Raw genomic sequence first — 19729 nt, 5'->3', positions numbered from 1 at the left:
TGTGAAGCAGTCTCTGGCTGCTCAAATCTGTCCAGGTAAGGTAAGGGGGGCCAGTTGGAATTGGTGAAGCCCTCCTACAGCCACTTCTGTTTGAATTATTTTTCCCCACCTCCTTAAGTGATTCTTTTCCAGCTATTTCTTTCAAACGCATGCCCGGTGGGAGCAGTACAAGGGGGGGCATTGTGGTCTGTGCACAACAGCATCATTGTTCCCCTCTCAGAGGTGAAGACCAGCTTGTGTCAGGGAGCTTACCTCCAGCCGCGGGAGTGTGTGGCCTCGTGTTGAGCTTCGCGGAGCTGCAGGGGGGATGAAGCAGCCGCTGATGGAAGGGTTGGGATTCCGAGGTGGCTCCAGGGCCCCTCGTAGGTGCACGATGGCTCGGAAGAGAGGGTCGGGGTGCGAAGGTCACGACCCCCGGCCGTCGGCCTGCACTGAAGGCAGGGATGAGAGGTGTGGGGTCAGCATGTATTAACACCCTGCGTGTTGTGACTCCTGACAATCATTGTGTTCCTGACTCTGGGCTAATTCATGTGATGTCCCTGATGGTGTTAGACTCGGAGTGTACAAGATAATACGGGGTGTTCAGAGGCTAGCCTATCTGCTTAATTCGGCTTTATTTTACTTTTTTAGGAAATTCATTTTGAACGTAAAGACGTAAAGATTTGACCTTTACCACTGTGCTTTTTTGGGGATTGCCCTTTGGCAACATTTAGCTCTACTGCCTCAAGTAAGTCAGGTGACAGGTAGATCCCTGCTTTGTGTGATTTGTAACCATCCACAATACGCATGCTATATCTTAACTGGGGAACAAGGGAATGATTCTGAACAAACTGTAGTTTTGGTTTTATCGTATATACCAGCTCTGCTAACTAGTAGCGCTGGGTGGGGCCTAGGTAGTCTGTCAAACTTAGAGGCCATCAGCGATGGCAGGACAGAAATCAGCGACGGTCCTGCAGAAAGAGCTGTCAGCGTCTCGCGGGGAATGAAGAAGTCAAACGGAGACCGTGAGCGAGCTGGTGGCGTCTCGCTCGGCAGCTTCTCCCAGGACAGCCTCCCACCCCAACACCAGCCCCCCTGCAGAGAGCGCGCGCCAAGGGTTAATTACCGCGCAGGGGGGGTAGAATTGAGGGTGCGGGGGGTCTGCGCACCTCAAGGAAAAGCTGCCACCAAACCCTCCAATGCTCCCCCCCCCACCTTACCGCCCGAATGACAACTAATTCCTGGAGTGGTTCAGTGAAAAAGGCGCTATCTCCTAGCAGGAGACGAAAGCCCCCCCCTTCCCCGCCTCACACACACCACCCCGCTTCCAATCCTCCCCCCAATTCCCGCACAGGAGACGAAGGAGAAGAAGAAGAGAGGAAGGGGAGTGAGAATGAAGGGGGGGGTAAAAAACGAGAAGTAGTCAGCGAGAGTTATTTTTTCCCCCCTTCTCCCTCTCCTTTTTTCCTGATTTACTGCGCTTTCCTCAGAAAGCTCCATTGTTCCCTTCCCTAAGTCTCATCAGGCCTTTTGTGGCTGACTATCACAGCGGCAGGCAGAGAGCTGGAAATGTATAAATGGTATCATGCCTGTGATTAATGGCGGTGCTTATGAGTCAGGTCTGATAACGGGCCCGCTCTCAACTCAATTTCAGATACCGTTAATGGAATCTGTCTTCTGCGATTGTAATGTGAGAGCGCCTAATTTGCTATGGAGCTTGAAGCTGTCACCGGCAAGGGATTGTGGGGTCATAAGGGACCTGGCAGCCGTTTGGCCTGCAGCTTGTATCTGCCGCTCTGAATAGAGCAGCTCTCTGCCTGTCAGTTAGCTGATAGGCTGATGAGGACTCTAAGCCACTCCACACAATGGAGGATAGGGCCATACTGCCTGACTTCCCTAATTGTCAAGCCTGCTCAAATTTCAGAGCCAGCATGCTGGGGACTGGGCTGTTTTTTTTTTTTCTCAACTTTTTTTTTTCTTCTTCATTTCATCCTCCATCCTCACACACTCTCTACACACCTCCCCCCATCCACTACACTCTACTCTTTTTTTCTTACCCTCTCCTTTTTCTCATTTGTACTCTCTCTTCCTCTCTCTCTGTCTCTCTTTAATAAGTGGTGGGTCTTAGCGTATGACAGATTATCCCAAGTTTGCCTCAATTACTGCTAAAGAGATGGAGGAAGGGGAAGCAGGGGGGGCAACTTTTGTGGAAACATTTAAATTGCTAAAGATATCTCCCGTGGTGGTGATCTATGGTTGGCTGTGCTGCAGAGGGGGACAAGTACAGAGGGTCCATGGCCAGCTCTCTGAGACTATGGGAATGTTGTGGGGTTTTTCTTTTTTTTTTTTGGAATATGGATACAATAATTATTGCAAATGCCAGCAATCTGGTATTACTCTCACAGCCTTGCTATAAACGCTTCGCCAGTCTCCATTTCGATTTTATGGAACCCTGTATATTGGAGTGATTAAGCAGCTGGACTTGGTGGGCTGTTGTAGCCTTGAAAATGGGTCTCAACCCAAATATCTATACTGTACATAAGCAAATGTATACTGGTATATTAAATAAAAATATATATTTTTTGTGAAATGGAAAATTGGTATGAGCATATAATTTTCCTTCGGTAAGAAAAGCTCCGGAAATGTTTTAATGTAAGTAGCACTGGAATAATACACCCCTTCTCTCCTCTCTCTCTCTCTCTCTCTCTCTCTCTCTCTCTCTCTCTCTCTCTCTCTTTCTCCAGGGTGGGCGGGGCAGGGCCGGGGGCTGTCCTTGCCGGGGCAGGTTTTGCCCTGTCCAGGCTGGTCTGGCAGTGGTCCATGGTTGCTGAGGTCTTCTCCCTTAACAACCTCTTTGTAGGGCTGCTCTTCTCCCTAGCTGCCTGTTTCCACCATGCTGACAGCGCCCCCCAGAGGAGAAAGGTGACACCCCCTCCCCAGCCTCACAGCACCTGTTTTACTTCTCTAGCCCTCCTCACACAGTGGTGTGTGTCTTCAGATTTCTGTGTTGTGTTTTAAGTCGACTTCTCTCCTGCACTGCCAGTTTGCCCAGTGGGGGGCGCTGTGCTGTGGCTTGGGCCTGTGTAACCAGCACACGTTGGTGTTGTACATGGCAGTTATCATCCCATGGGTCCTCCTGCGACTCCACTCTCACCAGGTGAGTAAAGACCCAAGGTGTGCTGCAGTTCTGAGCCTCTCGTGGAGCGAGCGTGCTGTGAGACTCACTGTGTGTCGCCCCCTGTCTGCCAGGAGCTGTCACTGCGTGGCCTCGCAGTGCTAGGGTGGTGGTTCTTAGGAGGGCTCCTACCTTACGTCTACCTGCCTGTGTCGTCCTTCCTGAACACGGCGCGCTGGAGCTGGGGAGACCAGACCTCCTTCCCCGGCCTGCTCACTCACCTACTGAGGGCAGAGTACGGGACCTTCAGCCTGGTAGGACCCTGTCCTCCCTCAAATTCTCCCTGTATCACAGCCGCAAACGCACACCGTCACACGGCAACCACATTTTTCTTCAGCCCAGTTCTGCCCTGTTGGCCTCACACACACTGCAAGAAAGGTCTGTCTTAACAAGGGTTTTAGTCTTGTATAGTCTTGTACTCTCAAGTAGAAAATATTAGCTTGTTTTAAGTTACAACATTTATTTACATGTTTAACACACTGAGTCAGTTTCATTGGCAATGTTGTGCCGTACAAATATTTGTGTATTTAGCAAGGTCATTTTTAAGACTAAAATACTTGTTGAGATTTACTTATTTTTTGTTTTTTTTAAGTTCAGCGCAGTGAACTTTTTAACTTCACACTGACCTTTAAAGTAACCCCCTGCTCAGAAGCTGGGGCTAATCTCCGGGCCTATGTCATCTCACTATCACCGCACAAAGAAAATTAACTGCTATGAGCCACTTTTGTCGCTTACCGAGGTACCTATGCACTAGCGGCCATAATCCACACATGGGGCCTGGTGGCTAGCCCAATTTTTCGAATCTCAAATTTACTTCTAAGCGTTCTTAAGCGCTGGGCTCCTCTGCAATCCCATCCGGCTAAAAGCCCTCGCAGACCCTTCCATCAGGCTCCCCTGCTCCCGTAAATACACAGATAAACGTAGCCGTTGACATCCTGCTCAGCCCAGACGGACTCTCCTCTGTAATCACGGCCGGCAGTTTTCGCTGGCTGCCCTGTGGCCTCCGTGTGCGTCTGGTTGACTGTGCCCTCAGGGCCCCGGGGAGATTAGAGCGTGACGGACCTGCTTCTCTCTGATTTTTGTGACAACAGGCTAAGACGGAGAGGACAGTGAGCCTGGCCATGATGCTGCAGTGAGTACGACCTGCCCTACTCTGTTCGTCCACTTTCCCCCGCTCTCTTCCCCGTCCTGTCTTTCCATGAAAAACATTCATGTTGTTCTGCGTTGAGCGATGGTGATTGTCAACAGATATTTTATTTGTGTCATTATTTAGGCACTGGCAATGAAACTCATGGGGATTGATGTTTAGACCGTTTTAAAAAAACAGCGATGTGTGCGGTATCTGCTGTTGTCCTTTGTGCCATGTTGTGTCCTGCCTCTCAGGTGCATGGGCTCCCAGTGTGATATCATCGCGTTTGTCTGTAATTTGTTGTTTGTTTGATTTTGTCTGAATGAGTTTGTTTGCTGGTCTGCATTTCGAAACCGTCATGCCGTTAAACTCCGAGGGCGCAGCCACGGAGCGCCAGAGCCGAGGAGGACCTTGTCCGTAATCGAGCCTGTCCCCGCTTCTTTTCTCCAGCCTTTGTTCTTCCTCTGACTCCATTCTTCTATCGGAGCAGAACTGAACCTGTTTAGAGGGCCAAATCTCCATGTTGTGTTTCTCCAGCAGTTGAAATGATCATAGAGCTCTGGTGTTAAAGCGTGACAGGCAGTGATGACAGACTCTGCAATGCCGCTGGAGAGATTGCGTTTTTTTTTTCTCCCCCATCATCCCTGTTCTGCCATTTAGCGCGGATGATGGACGGAGCGCTCAAATTAAAGCGCCCCCCCACCCCCTGCCTCCCTGCTGGGTGACAGACAGGCACACCTTGATGTTGAGTGAGAGGGCTGAACACGACGGATAGTGACAAGCGTTCTGCTGTATGGACATAACCTCACAGAGGGAACCTCACATGTGCTCTCTCTCTCACACACGCAAGCACGCACACACAAACACGCAAATGCACTTACAGTACTGTGTAAGCATCTAGGCATTATTTTAATGTAAATTTAAATAATAGATATTTTAATATTTATTTTTTGGACATCATTAACAAGAAAAAGAGCACAGGTGAGCTCAATAATCGCAAAGGGGCTGGTAGGCTAAGGAAGACCTCTGCATGGTGACTGAAGAATTCTCACCATAATGAAGAAAACCACCCAAACACCTGTCTTAACAGATTATAAACAGGCAGGTGTGGATGTGTCTGTGATTACTGTCCGCAGAAGACTTCACAAATAGAAAAACAGAGGCTACACTGCAAGATCCAAACCATGAGTAGGTTGCAAAGACAGGATGGCCAGGTTACAGCTTACTAAGAAGTACCTAAAAGAGCCTGCAGGGTTCTGGAAAAATGTCTTGCGGGCAGACCAAGATTGACGTGTAACAGAGTGATCGCATGAGGAAAGTCTGTAGGCCAAAAGGAACTGTCCTAGATCCAAAGCCTCCCCCCCTCTTCTGTGAAACAGGGTGGTTATAGTTTGGGCATGAAGGCTGGGTCACTTGCTTTCATTGATAATGTAACTGCTGATAGCAGAAGAGCACAGAAACATCTGCTCAAGTTCAGTGAAATGCCTTCACACTCATTGGACAGAGGTTCATCCCACAACAAGGCAATGATCCCAAACATACACCAGTGCGTTTTCTTCATGATGCTCCAATTTGTTTCAGTTGTGCTATTGTTTCTGAGCCTCATAATGGCTTTCTTGACTTTTATCACAACAAATATTGATTTGATTTTATCTGTTTGCTGCCCTTTTTTGATATTTAACACTGTTAATTTCATTATTTTTGAAAGCTTCTTTGCTTTTGGGAATTTCTCACATGTGACTTTTGCACAGTACGATATAGCAGATGAAGAAGCTTGTGTTGTTAAGGGACATACAAGGAGGGGTCTTTGTAGTTATCAGTGTTCACTTTGTGACAGCTGGACAGGTGGGGCACATATTGTGAAAATGTCTGTCAGTCAGCGTGGTGTCTGTCTGTCTGTCCCAGGGCTCAGCTGGACCACTGTGTGGCTGACCTTCCTCCTCCTGTCCTCATCCTTGCTGGCCTCGCCATGTTCCTGTCCCTCAGAGACAGGTGACATCTCCACATCGCAAATGTATCTCTACTCAAAAGTATTTACAGCACTCACTATTTCACTGGACCTTTTTGTCACGTGTCTAATTTTGCATAACTTAACTCATTATATTTAGTACAAGGAAACTACAATAGAAAAAGTAGTTGCCTACTCATTTTCATCCGCCATTTCATTAGATAGCATTGACAGTGATGAAAGCGTGTAAGGTTGGAACACTGGTAATATAATAATAAGCCAACCTAAACATCCAAATCAAGCCTTTTCACTTTTAAGTATGTCCCATTAGTCATTGCTTCTTCAAACTTGAGAGTATGTTCGTTTCTACCCTGTATCACAAACATTCTGGAGAAATAGTTGTGTAGCAAGGGTGCATATCGGCATCGAAAGGGCGTGGTGTCGATCGCTATGTGGTGTTGAGCGCTATTTCTAATACTTGGAAGAAAAGGACCTTGCCCTCCCAGTAGAGACAGAGCAGGTGGGGTGTGTGACGTATGGACAGTTGGGTAAGCCAGATATGCGGGGAGAGGTGTGTGTGCGCGTGTACGTGCGCCTTTGCACGTGAAATAGAGGGGTGAATCACTGGTTGTCTCAGGCCAGGTTCTGGGCCTGGTTGAGGGGAGGTAGGGTGTCCATTACAGTACATGCAAGAGATCCAGAGGGTGCTGAAATTTTGCATCACCACGGTGCGCGCATCGTGGGCAGGGGGAGGGGGCTAATTCATTACGGAGGCGTGCGTGCCAGCGTCTCTGTGAGGTGTGCTGATAAAAGCGTGCGGTGCCAGGGGGCGCACGCAGTCGTCAGGGGCTCCCCCGGGCGACCCGGACCCCCTGTCTCCATGCTCATTGAGCGGCAGGTCAGGAGCGCTTTAATAAGCGCAGATAGCAGCCGCTTCAAAGAGGGCCTCATTCAGGGAGATAACAGCCATTCAGCAGCAACGCACTGCAGCACCTCCCCAGGGCCAGAGGCTTGCTGCTGGGGGAAACAGTGCTCTCGCACACTTACATACACGTACACTCACTCAGCAATGCACAAATACACACGCACACTCACTCATGCACAAATACACACACACATACACTCAGTTATGCGCAAATACACACGCTCACTCACTCATGCACGAATACACACGCTCACTCACTTATGCAGAAATACACACACATGCACATGCACACTAACTCACTCACTTCTACACACACATACTCACTAATGCACCAACACACACACTCTCACTCACTTATACATGCATTGGATTGACCCATATTCACTGACTTGTGTACATACACATGACAGTGTACATACACAAACACACACACACATATATATGTATACACATAAACTCACTTACACAGACTCATACACGCTCACTTGTACTCACTCACTGCATATCATAAATGCCATGCTGCTTGTGAACCTGCAGGAGGCGCTGTGTCCTGCCCTGGCTGCTGGTAAGCATGGTGCTGCTGTATTCACTGTTCTTTGCCTGGAGGGCCAACCTGGACATCAACAAGCCGCTTCTCCTGGGTGTGGTGAGTGGTGGGGATTGACCTGTTGTTGGAGTTATTATGTATTATGAGTTGTATTCATGATCATTCTAATGTAGCCTTATTCAGCTACGGCAACTCATCTAGCGCATTCTTTCAACATTTTGCAGAATATTTTGTGGTAATTCTGTTTCTTTGTGTGAATTTTGTGGATTGTGTGATTTATGTGGTCCTTTGAACCTTTTATGCAGATATCAGTACTGCATTTGACTGATGTTGCAAGATTTGCTGTGTGTTTGCAGCGGCCGTTTGCTACCTGGAAAGTCAGCGTTAGGTTAATTGTTGAAGTGCCATTGTTTTACACTGTAGTCCTTCAGATCCTTCTACCACTCAGTCCTCAGGCAATCCAGGTAGTTTGACTGGACAAGTGTGGCTCACTCATGGCATCACGCAGGGTTTAGAGAAACCTTTGTAAAAGAACTCCCTGCCAGGAATAACAGACTAACACGACATGCCATTGTATTCAGTAATTACTCAGCAATAAGTCCTCAAATTGAAAAAGCTATTGTAAGGTCAGGCACTGCTGTATTAGTTGTGAGGAAAATACCCTATTGGCAAATCTGGTCCTGAGGAGGTTTCACCCAAATCCTTAATTACTAAATTAGATTAATTATTAAGCTTAATTAGTCCACATGTTAAAGGTATTTAGCACTTGATGATTTAGAGAGAGACCCGGAAAATCGTTTGGATTGTAACTCTTTGGGGCCCGTTAAAGGATAGAAGCCCTTCGCACAGCGGAAGCACAGGGGAGAATTATGGGGAAATGAGCTAGTGACCTGTTGGGCTGTGCTGTTCCCCTGACCGTTGTTTGTATGTGTGTATGTGTGTGTGTCTGTGCTTGTGTGTATGTGTGAATGTATGTATGTGTGTGTGTCTGTGCTTGTGTGTATTCGTGTTTTTGTGTATGTGTGTGTATGTATTTGTGTGTGTGTGTGTGTATGTATGTATGTGTGTGTGTATGTACGTGTGTGTGTGTGTGTGTGTGTGTGTGTATGTGTGTGTGTGTGTGTGTGTGTATGTACGTATGTGTGTGTGTGTGTGTGTATGTGTGTGTGTCCTCCTCAGGTGGAGCGGTTCTGGTTGCAGGGCGATGCAGCCCTGTGTGTTCTGGCAGGACTGGGCCTGTGTGGCCTGCAGGAGGCGCTGCAGCGGTCTCTGGGCAGGGGGGCCCTGTGGAGCGCTGGGGGCTGGGCCCTCACCACCTTGCTGCTAGCACACCTGGCGCACTCCAACCACAGGTGAGCGGCAGCGGAGAGCCAGGGGATTAGCGAATCAGGAGAGCCACCTGCAGTAGTGTAGCCAAGGGCTTCGGTCATGCCCGGGGAAAGGTGAATCACACTTCAGAAACCAAAAAATGACAAGTATTTAGCCTTATATTGAGACTTCAAATCTTATTTCTTTTACTTTTCTGTTAAATGAGATTTGAATATTGTGAGACAGTTTGACTCAGTTCAAGATTTGCCAATGGAATAAGACAAATTTGTTAAGCAAATATCAAACAACCTAATATTTTATACTTAAGAGAAAAAAATAAGATCTTAAGTATTATTATTGGACTAAGATTCTTGTTAATACAGTCACTTTTTGTGGTGTACTGCTGAATAAGTGCAGACAAACTGTGGCAGGGGTGTGTTGGTACAAGTGTCAAGTAAGAGTTCTGAGTATTACACTGTGCAAGTGTGCACTCTAAGCAGGTAAAGTACACAGCTGAAAGGGGACTGGAGCTGTGGGTGTTATGGAAATGGGTTTAAGATTTCACAGTTTCAATCGCAATGAGCACACTGCAGAAGGAGTGGTTGAAGCCTCTGCACCCCATACTATAAAAAACTATAAATAAGTCTATGTCAACAAAGTATTTTAGTCTTTTGGCTTAAAATCTTATTTCTATTACTTTATGTTAAATAAGAGAAAAATTTTGAGTGAGACGCAAATGGGGTAAGAAAATTTCATGTAATTACAAGCAAACAGTAACTTAAAACAGGCTTATATGTCCTACTTGAGAGATTCTCATGACAAGATTAAAACACTTGTTTCGGCAGTACACTTCACTGTACCACCTTTCACGCCTGGCCATTACAGGTCACTGTCCCAGCCTCTAAGAAGTGCCCCACACTGCAAAACATGAGTGTCTTAACAAGCCTTTTAATCTTGTAATAAGAATTAAGATTGATTTTTTCTCTCAAGTAGAAAATATAAACTCGTTTTAATGTTTGCTTGACCAGTAAAATTTTCTTATTCCATTGGCAAACCTTAAAATGAGTCAAACGGTGAAAATGAGTCACCTCATTGGCAATATTCTTGTCTTATTTACCAAAAAGTAATAGGAATATGATTTTAAGCCAAAATATAAGACTAAAATACTTGAGTTGAGATCTACTTATGTTTTGTTTTTTACAGTATGGGTTGCAGCAGCTTCTGCCAAAGATGGACTTTACTACCCTCCTGCATATTTGTTGTCTTATTTAGCTAAAAAGTAAGAGAAATAAGATTTAAGTTTTTTGCGGTGCAGTCCAGCTGTAGAGCAGAGTGCCTGTTACACCGTGCTGTCAGGCCCCCCATCTGGCCCACTGAACAGCACCCTGGCCTCCTGGTTCAGGAAGGGCCTGAACGTGCATTCAGAAAGACAGTAGACCCCTGCAGAACTCCAGCGTTCGGCTTCTCCCTTTGTAGGGGCGGAATAATAGCCGGGCCGCCCAATAATGAAGTCATTAATGCGTGATCGGAGACGTTAGCGATCAGAGTCGACAGATTACGCTAACGAGGTACTTTGCGAGACATCAGAGCGCTTCTTTGATCAGGTGTACAACCTGGACAGCGGTGTCAGTTCGCATCGCGCCCGCCTGCGGCTGATTAGAAAGTCAAATCACAGAGGATCTCAGCAGGGGCTCCTGCCTGAGGGAGAGAGAGAGCGGAGGAGGGGGGGAGAGAGAGATGGAGAGAGCGAGGGAGCGCAAGGAAGGGAAGAGAGAGATAGAGGGGAAATGATGACTTGTCAAGGAACGCACTAAAAAAATAGATGCTGCTTAAACAGAACAATACCTATGTCAATATGGGTGCACTGCACATTCAGCTTGTGTACTCCTATGCAGACAAGACATCAAACACATACAGCTACTCCCGAGATGGGAGGCTGTGTGACTGAATAATGTTAGGACGGTGTAATAAGAGTGTGGTTTGCAGTGTTGCTGCACCGTATTCTGCTGCGGTACTGATAAGTCTATGAAAATGTGTTTTTCTGTGCATCAGTTCTGTCACAGTGCCGGCTTTCTCTGCATGCTGATTCCGTCAAAGTGTCAATGTGTGTGTCACAGGGAGTGCGATCTGAGCCGCAACGATGTGGTGGAGAGGTTCGCCCGGGGCGTTCTGGATTCCATCCCCCAGAATTCCATCGTTCTGACGCGCGGGGACCTGCCGGGAAACACCCTGCGCTACCTGCACTATTGTCAGGGCCAGCGGCCAGACGTGAGCCTGGTCGACCAGGAGGTCAGAGCCTTGGTCTGATTGGTTCTCTCAATTTGACAACTCAAGCTCAGCTCCTCTGATTGGCTGCTTGAGTCCAGGAAGGTGTATGTGACTGGCTTTGCCGTGTCTTCTCCCACAGATGATGACGTACCGTTGGTATGTGGCGAAACTGGGACCGCACCACAGCAGGGTGCGCTTCCCTGGTCTCTGGTGGGACCCTCTGCGACCGGAGGAGAACGCTTTCACTCTAGAGCAGTTCCTTGCCAAAAACTCACAGTGAGAGAACCTTCATTCACCTGATGTATATGGGATTGTGTTCAATGAGTGGAGGTACAGAGGATATACTAAGGAAAACTACAACAGAATGAAAGAATTGTCAAAGCTGGATATTGTTCCTGCCACCAGGTGGCAGTGTTTGCTTGGCAAACAATGGCATCTTAAAGAGCACAATATTGACCAACAGGATTAACCCCCAGGGCTTAGTTTTTGTGGGAAAAGGGTACAAATCCATGTCCACCTGTGTGCCAGGTGCCAGTGTTCTAGGCCCTCTTCAGAATAGACTGCATTAAACTTGCTCAGGGGGCTTAATTAACCTGATATATACGGAAACCGTGAATTTTGTCCTTGGTAGGTGCCTGGGCCAAGTTCAAAAACTTTAGAAAATATCCTTTTTAACCAGCTGGATATTGTAGCAGTTCTCTTTAAAAATTGTGTCAATTGTGTGGCAGCAGTGCCTCACCCAGTAAGAAACCTAAAAAGAAGTCAATTTCAAGTATTGTAGACTTATATTTATACTTAAAATAAGAAAAATAATAATGATAATAAGGTGAGAAAGTTTTGACTTATTTCAAGATTTGCCAATGTGGTGTGAAACTCGCTTGTTAAACAAACAGTGACATAAAACATGCCAAAATGTTCTATTTGAGAGAAAAGAAAGTCTCATTACAAGACTAAATCACTCGTTTAGACATTTTTGACGGCGTAGTTTCTGGGTACAGCCGTGCAGTGCTCTCCCTGGTGTCCGCAGGAGGCCGGTCTTCACCTGCATCGGGCTGCCGGAGGGGGACCCCAGCTGGCAGCGCAGCTTCTCCCGCCGGCCCTGGGGCGTGTGCGAGCAGCTGGTGCCGGCCCAGACCCGCTTCCACCCGGAGGAGTGGGCCCAGCGCACCCGCAACATGTACAACTGGACAGAGCCGCACGACAGGTGCGCCCACGCCTCCGCTGGACGTCGCTCTGTCCTTTTGTCTGCTCCTCTGAAGGCCCAGCCAACCTTTGTCCTTAAATGATTGTTTTTGAAGAATTTTTTTTTTTAAATTGTGAGTAAAGTATGAAAATGTTTCTTGAATCCTGACCTCAGTCTTGTCTATAATATCTGCATATTATTCATACCTGTCCAGACTGGTCTGAGATTGCAATCTCAACCCTCCCCCCTACACACACCCCTGGGTCTGCTAAAAATGACAGAAACTGACTTTGCTCCCAGTCCGGCCCTGCATGTCTGCCTGTATCTTCTAGTCTTATGCTGCTCTGTGGTATGGCATCATTGTACAGTTGATGCCTGTCCCCATGACCCCACAGTTGCTGGAATGTCTGTTTAATAAAGAAAGGCTCTTTCCCTTCACAGCTTTCATCCTGGGACCTGGGAAAGAGTGGCGAATGAGGAGATGTGGCAGGCCAGGTAAAAACAGCTGAGCTGCTCTCCTCACTGCTGCTGCTTTTCAGCTTGCACACCTGCACTGGTACACACCTACACTGGTACACACCGGCACTGGTACACACCTACACTGGTACACACCTGCACTGGTACACACCTACACTGGTACACTCCGGCTCTGGTATACATGTGCACTGGTACACACCTACACTGGTACACACCGGCACTAGTACACACCTACACTGGTACACACCGGCACTAGTATACACCTACACTGGTACACACCGGCACTGGTATACATGTGCACTGGTACACACCTACACTGGTACACACCTGCACTGGTACACACCTACACTGGTACACTCCGGCTCTGGTATACATGTGCACTGGTACACACCTACACTGGTACACACCGGCACTAGTATACACCTACACTGGTACACACCGGCACTGGTATACATGTGCACTGGTACACACCTACACTGGTACACACCTGCACTGGTACACACCTACACTGGTACACTCCGGCTCTGGTATACATGTGCACTGGTACACACCTACACTGGTACACACCGGCACTAGTATACACCTACACTGGTACACACCGGCACTGGTATACATGTGCACTGGTACACACCTACACTGGTACACACCGGCACTAGTATACACCTACACTGGTACACACCGGCACTGGTATACACCTGCTGTGTTCGACCCAGGCATAGCCTTTCCACAGCTACTGTGTGTTTCAGAATGAAGACGGCCTTCTTCCTGTATGACCTGGCAGAGAGTATGGAGGGAGAGGCCAAGGCACATCTCTTTGATGTCTCCTACACTGTAAGTCCAATTACACATGGCCAGGCAGTTCGGACTACTGCCTCTACAGCTGTAATGTCAAATACGTTGGATAGCTGCAGGTTATTTGTTACATTGCTGTTGGAACTGTAAAGTACCCAGACTGCAGCCTACGTCTGAGGGATAGTTCCCTCTTTGACATTTGAAACCAAACAATGTGAAGAAAGTAAATTTTGTCTTTTTTTGGCAGCTGTATAAGGACGTGGTGGAGGAGCATGAGGACCACCCCCCTAACTGGGACAAGAACATAGCTCTGGCCAGTGAGAGGTTGCTGAGGTCCGGTGGCCGGGGCCATAGCCAGGACAGCCTCCTAAGCCAGAGCATCAGCTACTTCACCCTGTACCTAGACAGGGAGCCCATGGACCCCCAGGCCGAGGCGATCCGAGGTGCCATCTCACACCTGCTCAAAGAGCGGCAGAGACTCAGAGAGAGGCACACTCCCTGAGGGTGGAATCCACTTTGAGAACCTAGGCTGCCTGCTTTTGATGAGTGGGAGGAGATGTGCAAATTCTGTTATTCCAGTAGATAGGGCATAGTTGAGACGAGTGGGATCTGTGCCTTCAAACCAGAGAAATAAAAAAATGTCACCGACGAAAAGCTTCCTCATTGGCAAAGTCATGTTGGAGAATGAGGCAGGGGGTTGGACATGGACTGTTTTGCTGGACTCATGATCCAAATGTGCCAAACTGCTACTGTTTCTGTGGATGTCTAAAATAAAGATTTCAGAAGAACGTGTGTTTGGTTTTTAAAAAATGACTTATCCAAAAGTCAGTCGTGTTTCTCAAGCACTTCCAGGTGTCCTTTCTACAACTGTCTCCTTGCAAAGCTATGCTGTTTTCACCCTACAGAGAAAACAGCATATTCAATGCTGCTCTTAACTCCATTTGTCTCACCACGGCATGCAATGTCATAGAATATGACCGGGCCAAGCTAAATTTTTGTCACTAAAACCATAATTACATAGCACTAGCCACCTATTTATATCTTTTTTTTTTTTACATGTTAGGGCCACAGCCCTGAGTTTGAGGTAGGTCCAATTTGGGCAAAGCTATTAGGATTAGAGAGGGCAGTTAATCTGGGACAGACTTGCACTGGCGTTGGCACTTAAAACACCCCCATCTCACCATTGCTGCCGATGCTCGTCCTTTTAAACACTAAAAACTAATGGATTTGATGAGGTTTTTTTTTTTTTGACTGGACTCTAATCCCCTGTGGATTTAAAGGAAATGTGAAATGTTGAGCCAGAGACCCTTTTAGAGGAACCCTGTGTGCCTGGCTGTGCCCCCCCCCTCCCTTCCGTGAAGCACACACGCAGACTGGCTGTGCTTTCCTCGAGATGCACGGTCACGCAGACATGCTAAGGCACACACGGAAACATGCTTTCTCAAGCATGCGAGGCTAGCAAACACGCAGGCCCCTGGTCCTGTACACACACGGAAACATGGTTATAGTCGCACAGACATGCGGGCGATTTGATGTGGAGGCACATGAGCACGAACATGGTTACCCAGCTTCTGACTCAAAAATGGTATTATTATACACTTTTAACTGGTTGATGCTTGCAATAATTGCTGAATAAAGACATGAAAGAATAAAGAATATGCCACACAACCCCCGCTGGAGAGTGTAGGATGCTGGTCTTGGTTCATTTTGCCAACTGTTTCACACGACAATTAGACAGTGAATTAGTGGACTGGGAAGAGGATCAACATTCATTTTGTTTTTTTATGGACTTCCGATATCTGCCCGTTTAAAAATTCAAGAAGCAGACATAGCCAAAGCTGAACAGTTACGGAAATACACACTGGAGTATCAACATGACAATTTTTGGAGCGCCCCTGATTGTAACTACAGAAATCTCCCTTGAGAGAAATCTCCATATCTGTTAAGTGCTTTAATGCTTATGATGTGACAGCTATGGCCTTCAGATCCTAGTTCCCAGAGTTCCTCATTCATTTGATCCCCAGAATACTTAACTGCATTGAGTGGGATGTCCCCACTGTCTGAGGGAACACTCAGGTGTTTCTTCACCAAGGTCACTCCTGCGGTGAACGCCAACCAACCGGATGTGCCTGTATTCCCTACAGCATCAGCTCCCATCGCATCATGAAACGGAATGGATAGCTCCGGATTAGCAGCCAATAAATCCATCAGTCAGCTCCTGTGTGGGTGGTCCGCATGGGGCAGTAGTGTTTTGGTGCAACCCAAGTCCCCCGTCCCTTGTGTCTGGTCCTCTTACCTGAAGTCTCCCAGAAGGCCGCCTGTCCCAGAGAATGGGTGTGGAAGTAATACTGAGCCGTCTCAGGTCGCCGGAGTGTTACAAGAGGTCTGTGGGGGTGGAACAGGAGAATGACATCCATGGCTTGGCCACTGCATCTCACATTCTCCATTGTGCTCCCCCAGTCTCAGAAAGGAGACATTTTTGGTCCTGCTTGAGCATGCTCTCTGTTTATGGGCCTCACAGCCATCCTGCTATGACATCCATCTTTTCTCTTGTCCATCCCAGTATCTTTTTTGCTGTAGTTTTGTACTTCAAGGCAGACATTTTTTCAGCCCTGTACTCGTACCGTATTATAGAAAACCTCCAGTGGAATTACCTATTACCAGAAGGTCTACAGTAGGCTTCAACCAATTTAATGATTCAACTGCAGTAACTCCAATAACAAGTAGCTGTTGAAATGTTAATGGTTGGGAAAAGATAAGATAGGTTAAGATGCTTAGACTAAGTAAATAACTTAACACAGCAGTTTTGTGTTTAGTCTTTTCAGACTTGTGTATTTGGAAGCTGCCCATTTCAGTCTGGTGTATACGCTGGCCATGTGTGCATAGGCCCCTAATCCCACAACAAGCACTCACCCACCCCCGTCAAGTCTAGGCTCAAACCATCCCAGAATATGCACAAAAACCTGCAAGGCCAGGAACAGTACAGCCTTCTGCAAGATGCAATTTTCTCCCCAAATGGAGGTTAGAAGCCTGTCACAGATTGTTCTACTGCCTTGCATCATCACTGGTTAAAAAAAGGAAACCGTCTCCTGCCTTCACGGATTAAACACACTAATAAAGACATACCTCTCTGTGCCCGTAGTCTGAAAAAAATGAATATGTAACTGAATTTGATTCCGCTGCTGGCTGGCTTAATAACTGCTTTGAAGAAGGTGCAGAGAGGGGATGTGGGATCAAAAGAGCAAAAGGTTGTGAGAGACAGATCTGTCCTCTTCCTTGTTTGCCCATTTGTATTTCTCACTTTGAAAAATCTCAAATCTCAGTCTGTAGATCTGGTATTTACATATTTGCCCAATAGGCAAGGTCGGCACTGAAACTGATGTGCAAGGTACGTATGACAGGGTATGACAATCCACATTTTATCTGCCACATTGGCTCCCTTTGGTCATGATGCCATTGTGTCTTCTACCAGAAGTGTTTGGTAGGCTGTTATGCAGCTTGTGGGGCAGGTTAAATGCTGAAGAGCATTGCAATGCAGGTCCGGTGTTGAGCTGTATGGGTTTCAGTGCAGGGAAGAGGCCAAACCAAATGCAATCACACTCTTATTCTCACCTCGATCCCTCGGAAATCCTCCTATGCATTTGTCGCCTCTCCCCACTGTCCCTCTCTCTCTTTCTCTCTCTCCCTCTCTTCTCTCTCTCCCTCCCTCCTGTCGCGGTGAGTGTCAGTTACCCACCCCAAGTCAGCGAGCTGCCGGGGGATTGTGGGAACCCGTGGAATCGCCGTGACCACGAATGCAGGCAGGGAGCCACGGCAACGCTGGAATGTGGAGCGTCTGAGCAGATAAGGGCTGTGAGCCCAGCCAGAGAGAGAGAGCAAGAGAGAGAGAGGGAGAGATGCAGGCCCATGAATGGGAAACAGAGACAGCATAAACAACAAGAAAGCGCGTGCACGAGAAAGAGAATAGCAACAGAAAAGCATGTGAGAGATAGAACACTGAGAGAGAGGTTTGGGGGGTGGGGGGGAGGGGGGGTATTGGAGATGGGAAGCCAGCCTTATTCCTCTTTGCATTTCATTTACATCCCTGGCCGTATCGTCCAATCGGATTGGGAGCAAAGCCCAGGGCTTAGGAGGGGAATAAAGAGACAAAATGCCTCTGCTGCTCTCATCCCTCTCTGATAATACCCCTTCTGTTTTTCTTTTCTCTTTTCTCCTTTCTATAAGTAGATACTGTCCGAAATGCCAGAGGAAAAAGCGACACCTCCGCTTGCTGCTCGTCTCAGATAGACTGAACGGGAAAACAGGCTGAAAAGACGGCTTTAGCTGCTGGGTCTATCTCCCTGGCTGGGTGTAAAAAAGTGGGAGGGGGGGGAGGGGGGGTAGTGGTGGATGAAGAGGCATAATGTACCGAGCTGGCCACAAATTCTGCAACATCTTACGTTCTGGAAACTTCTTTGCTGATCAGTCCTTAAGCAGGGAAACCTGATTCAAGGACGCGTGCGCCACAACAAACAGTCCTCTTCCTTCGGCCTGCACATGCCAGAGCCTGGAAACTAGATGTATTTTTCGCATGCCGTTGTACTCTCCCTTTAAAAAAATACTGTTGCTATTGTCAGTCAACTGTGTGGTGGCCATGTATTAGCAAGTGAAACTGCAGGGTGTATGTGTGTTATGAACTGGTACCACTTCACCATCGACACTTTAGATTTTATTTGTATATACTATACTACGCTGTCAAAATATTTAGCCGCTTGAAATAATGTTGGATGACTCTTGGAGTATGTTGGATGTCAGATGAAAATAATGAATATTCAAATGAGGTCATTTCACAAATTATTAGTTACAATGCCCCACCGTTGATAGTTTTATAGAGAGGCATTTTGGTGTTTTATACAGGAGGGAACTAAGAAAGCTTTCTTGTGTGGCGTCCTTGGTACGGTGACCTACTTACCAGTCCAGAACCAAGCCTTGACCATGGCAGTGCTGAAAGATGGGAAACACAATTAATATTAGTGTTACACAGAGAAGGGTGCTTTCAATCCAATAATAATAATGTTGTCAAGTGTGAAAATGGCTCATATGTTTTTTATAAAGGTTACCCTGAATGACATTGTGTCAGTGTTGTAAAGGTAAACACTGACATTATCTCCTCATCCAGTGTTCTACAACTCAGTAACTGTACCGTAGCTCAAGTTTTGTGCTGTGTCACAAAAAAATGGCACTTATACCAGAACTGATTAGCTGAGGCTGATTCCAATTATTTCATCTTTGAATCAATTAACTCTTGTTCAGCCGTGGTAGGTAGTCAGAGAGCTCCGGATACTGTCAGATATTGCTGTTAATAATACATCTTTCTTAATAGCCTGTAATATGGACAACAGTTAGGAAAATGTATAAATACTGGTGACACCATCGTTTCATTCAAGTTGAAATTTATTCAAATGAAATTCAAATGAAATTTACAAAAACAAAAGAATGCTTATGTGTAAATTTGAATTTAAGAAAAGTAAATGAAATGAAACTCAGATTGGACAGTGAGTCCTTTTTTCCGACTTACCCAGTCGAGATGTTCGATTTCATTTTCATTTTTGTGCGTTCACTGGCTCAATTTCCATGTTAGAAAAACGTGTTAGCTTAGCATAAAGACTTGAAGCCTATCGTAGTCAGTAGCCTACATCCTTCAAAGTGAAGAAATACACGTTAAAGCAACTCCGAATCAGTCTTACTTACACGTATTTTAAATACACGTGCAGGGGGGAATTTTTAATGAGAGACGTTATCATTTAAAACTACCTTCAGAAGATGCGCAGATAACTGTCAACTGTTCCAACCGTCTAACTGTCTATCCCCCCCCCCCACAAAAATTATGGGAAGTCCCATATTTCTTTATGTTCTGAATAATTTCTACTTGCCATCCATAATTCATTGAAAAAACAAAGCAAGTGACTGAAAATCCAAACCACACTTCTTCTGAGTAATCAAATGTGGCTTGTTTGGT

General features: G+C 46.7%; 1 protein-coding gene across 1 annotated transcript in view; it reads left to right on the top strand.

Moving 5' to 3' along the window:
- The window catches only part of tmem260 (transmembrane protein 260), a 36709-nt gene extending 22190 nt beyond the window's left edge, over positions 1-14519 (top strand). Inside the window, exons 4-16 of the mRNA XM_061258268.1 lie at positions 2724-2901; positions 3023-3136; positions 3229-3408; positions 4246-4286; positions 6189-6275; positions 7694-7802; positions 8883-9055; positions 11129-11300; positions 11419-11555; positions 12307-12483; positions 12904-12957; positions 13686-13770; positions 13979-14519. Of these exons, the coding sequence (XP_061114252.1) occupies positions 2724-2901; positions 3023-3136; positions 3229-3408; positions 4246-4286; positions 6189-6275; positions 7694-7802; positions 8883-9055; positions 11129-11300; positions 11419-11555; positions 12307-12483; positions 12904-12957; positions 13686-13770; positions 13979-14233 (1762 nt within the window). The 3' untranslated portion in view covers positions 14234-14519. The remainder of the gene's footprint in view (positions 1-2723; positions 2902-3022; positions 3137-3228; positions 3409-4245; positions 4287-6188; positions 6276-7693; positions 7803-8882; positions 9056-11128; positions 11301-11418; positions 11556-12306; positions 12484-12903; positions 12958-13685; positions 13771-13978) is intronic.
- Positions 14520-19729: the final 5210 nt, after the last annotated feature.

This window comes from Conger conger, chromosome 1 (assembly GCF_963514075.1).
Source record: "Conger conger chromosome 1, fConCon1.1, whole genome shotgun sequence".
Classification (NCBI taxonomy): domain Eukaryota; kingdom Metazoa; phylum Chordata; class Actinopteri; order Anguilliformes; family Congridae; genus Conger; species Conger conger.
The sequence above is the reverse complement of the archived record's forward strand: the minus strand, read 5'-3'. Positions and strand labels throughout refer to the sequence as shown.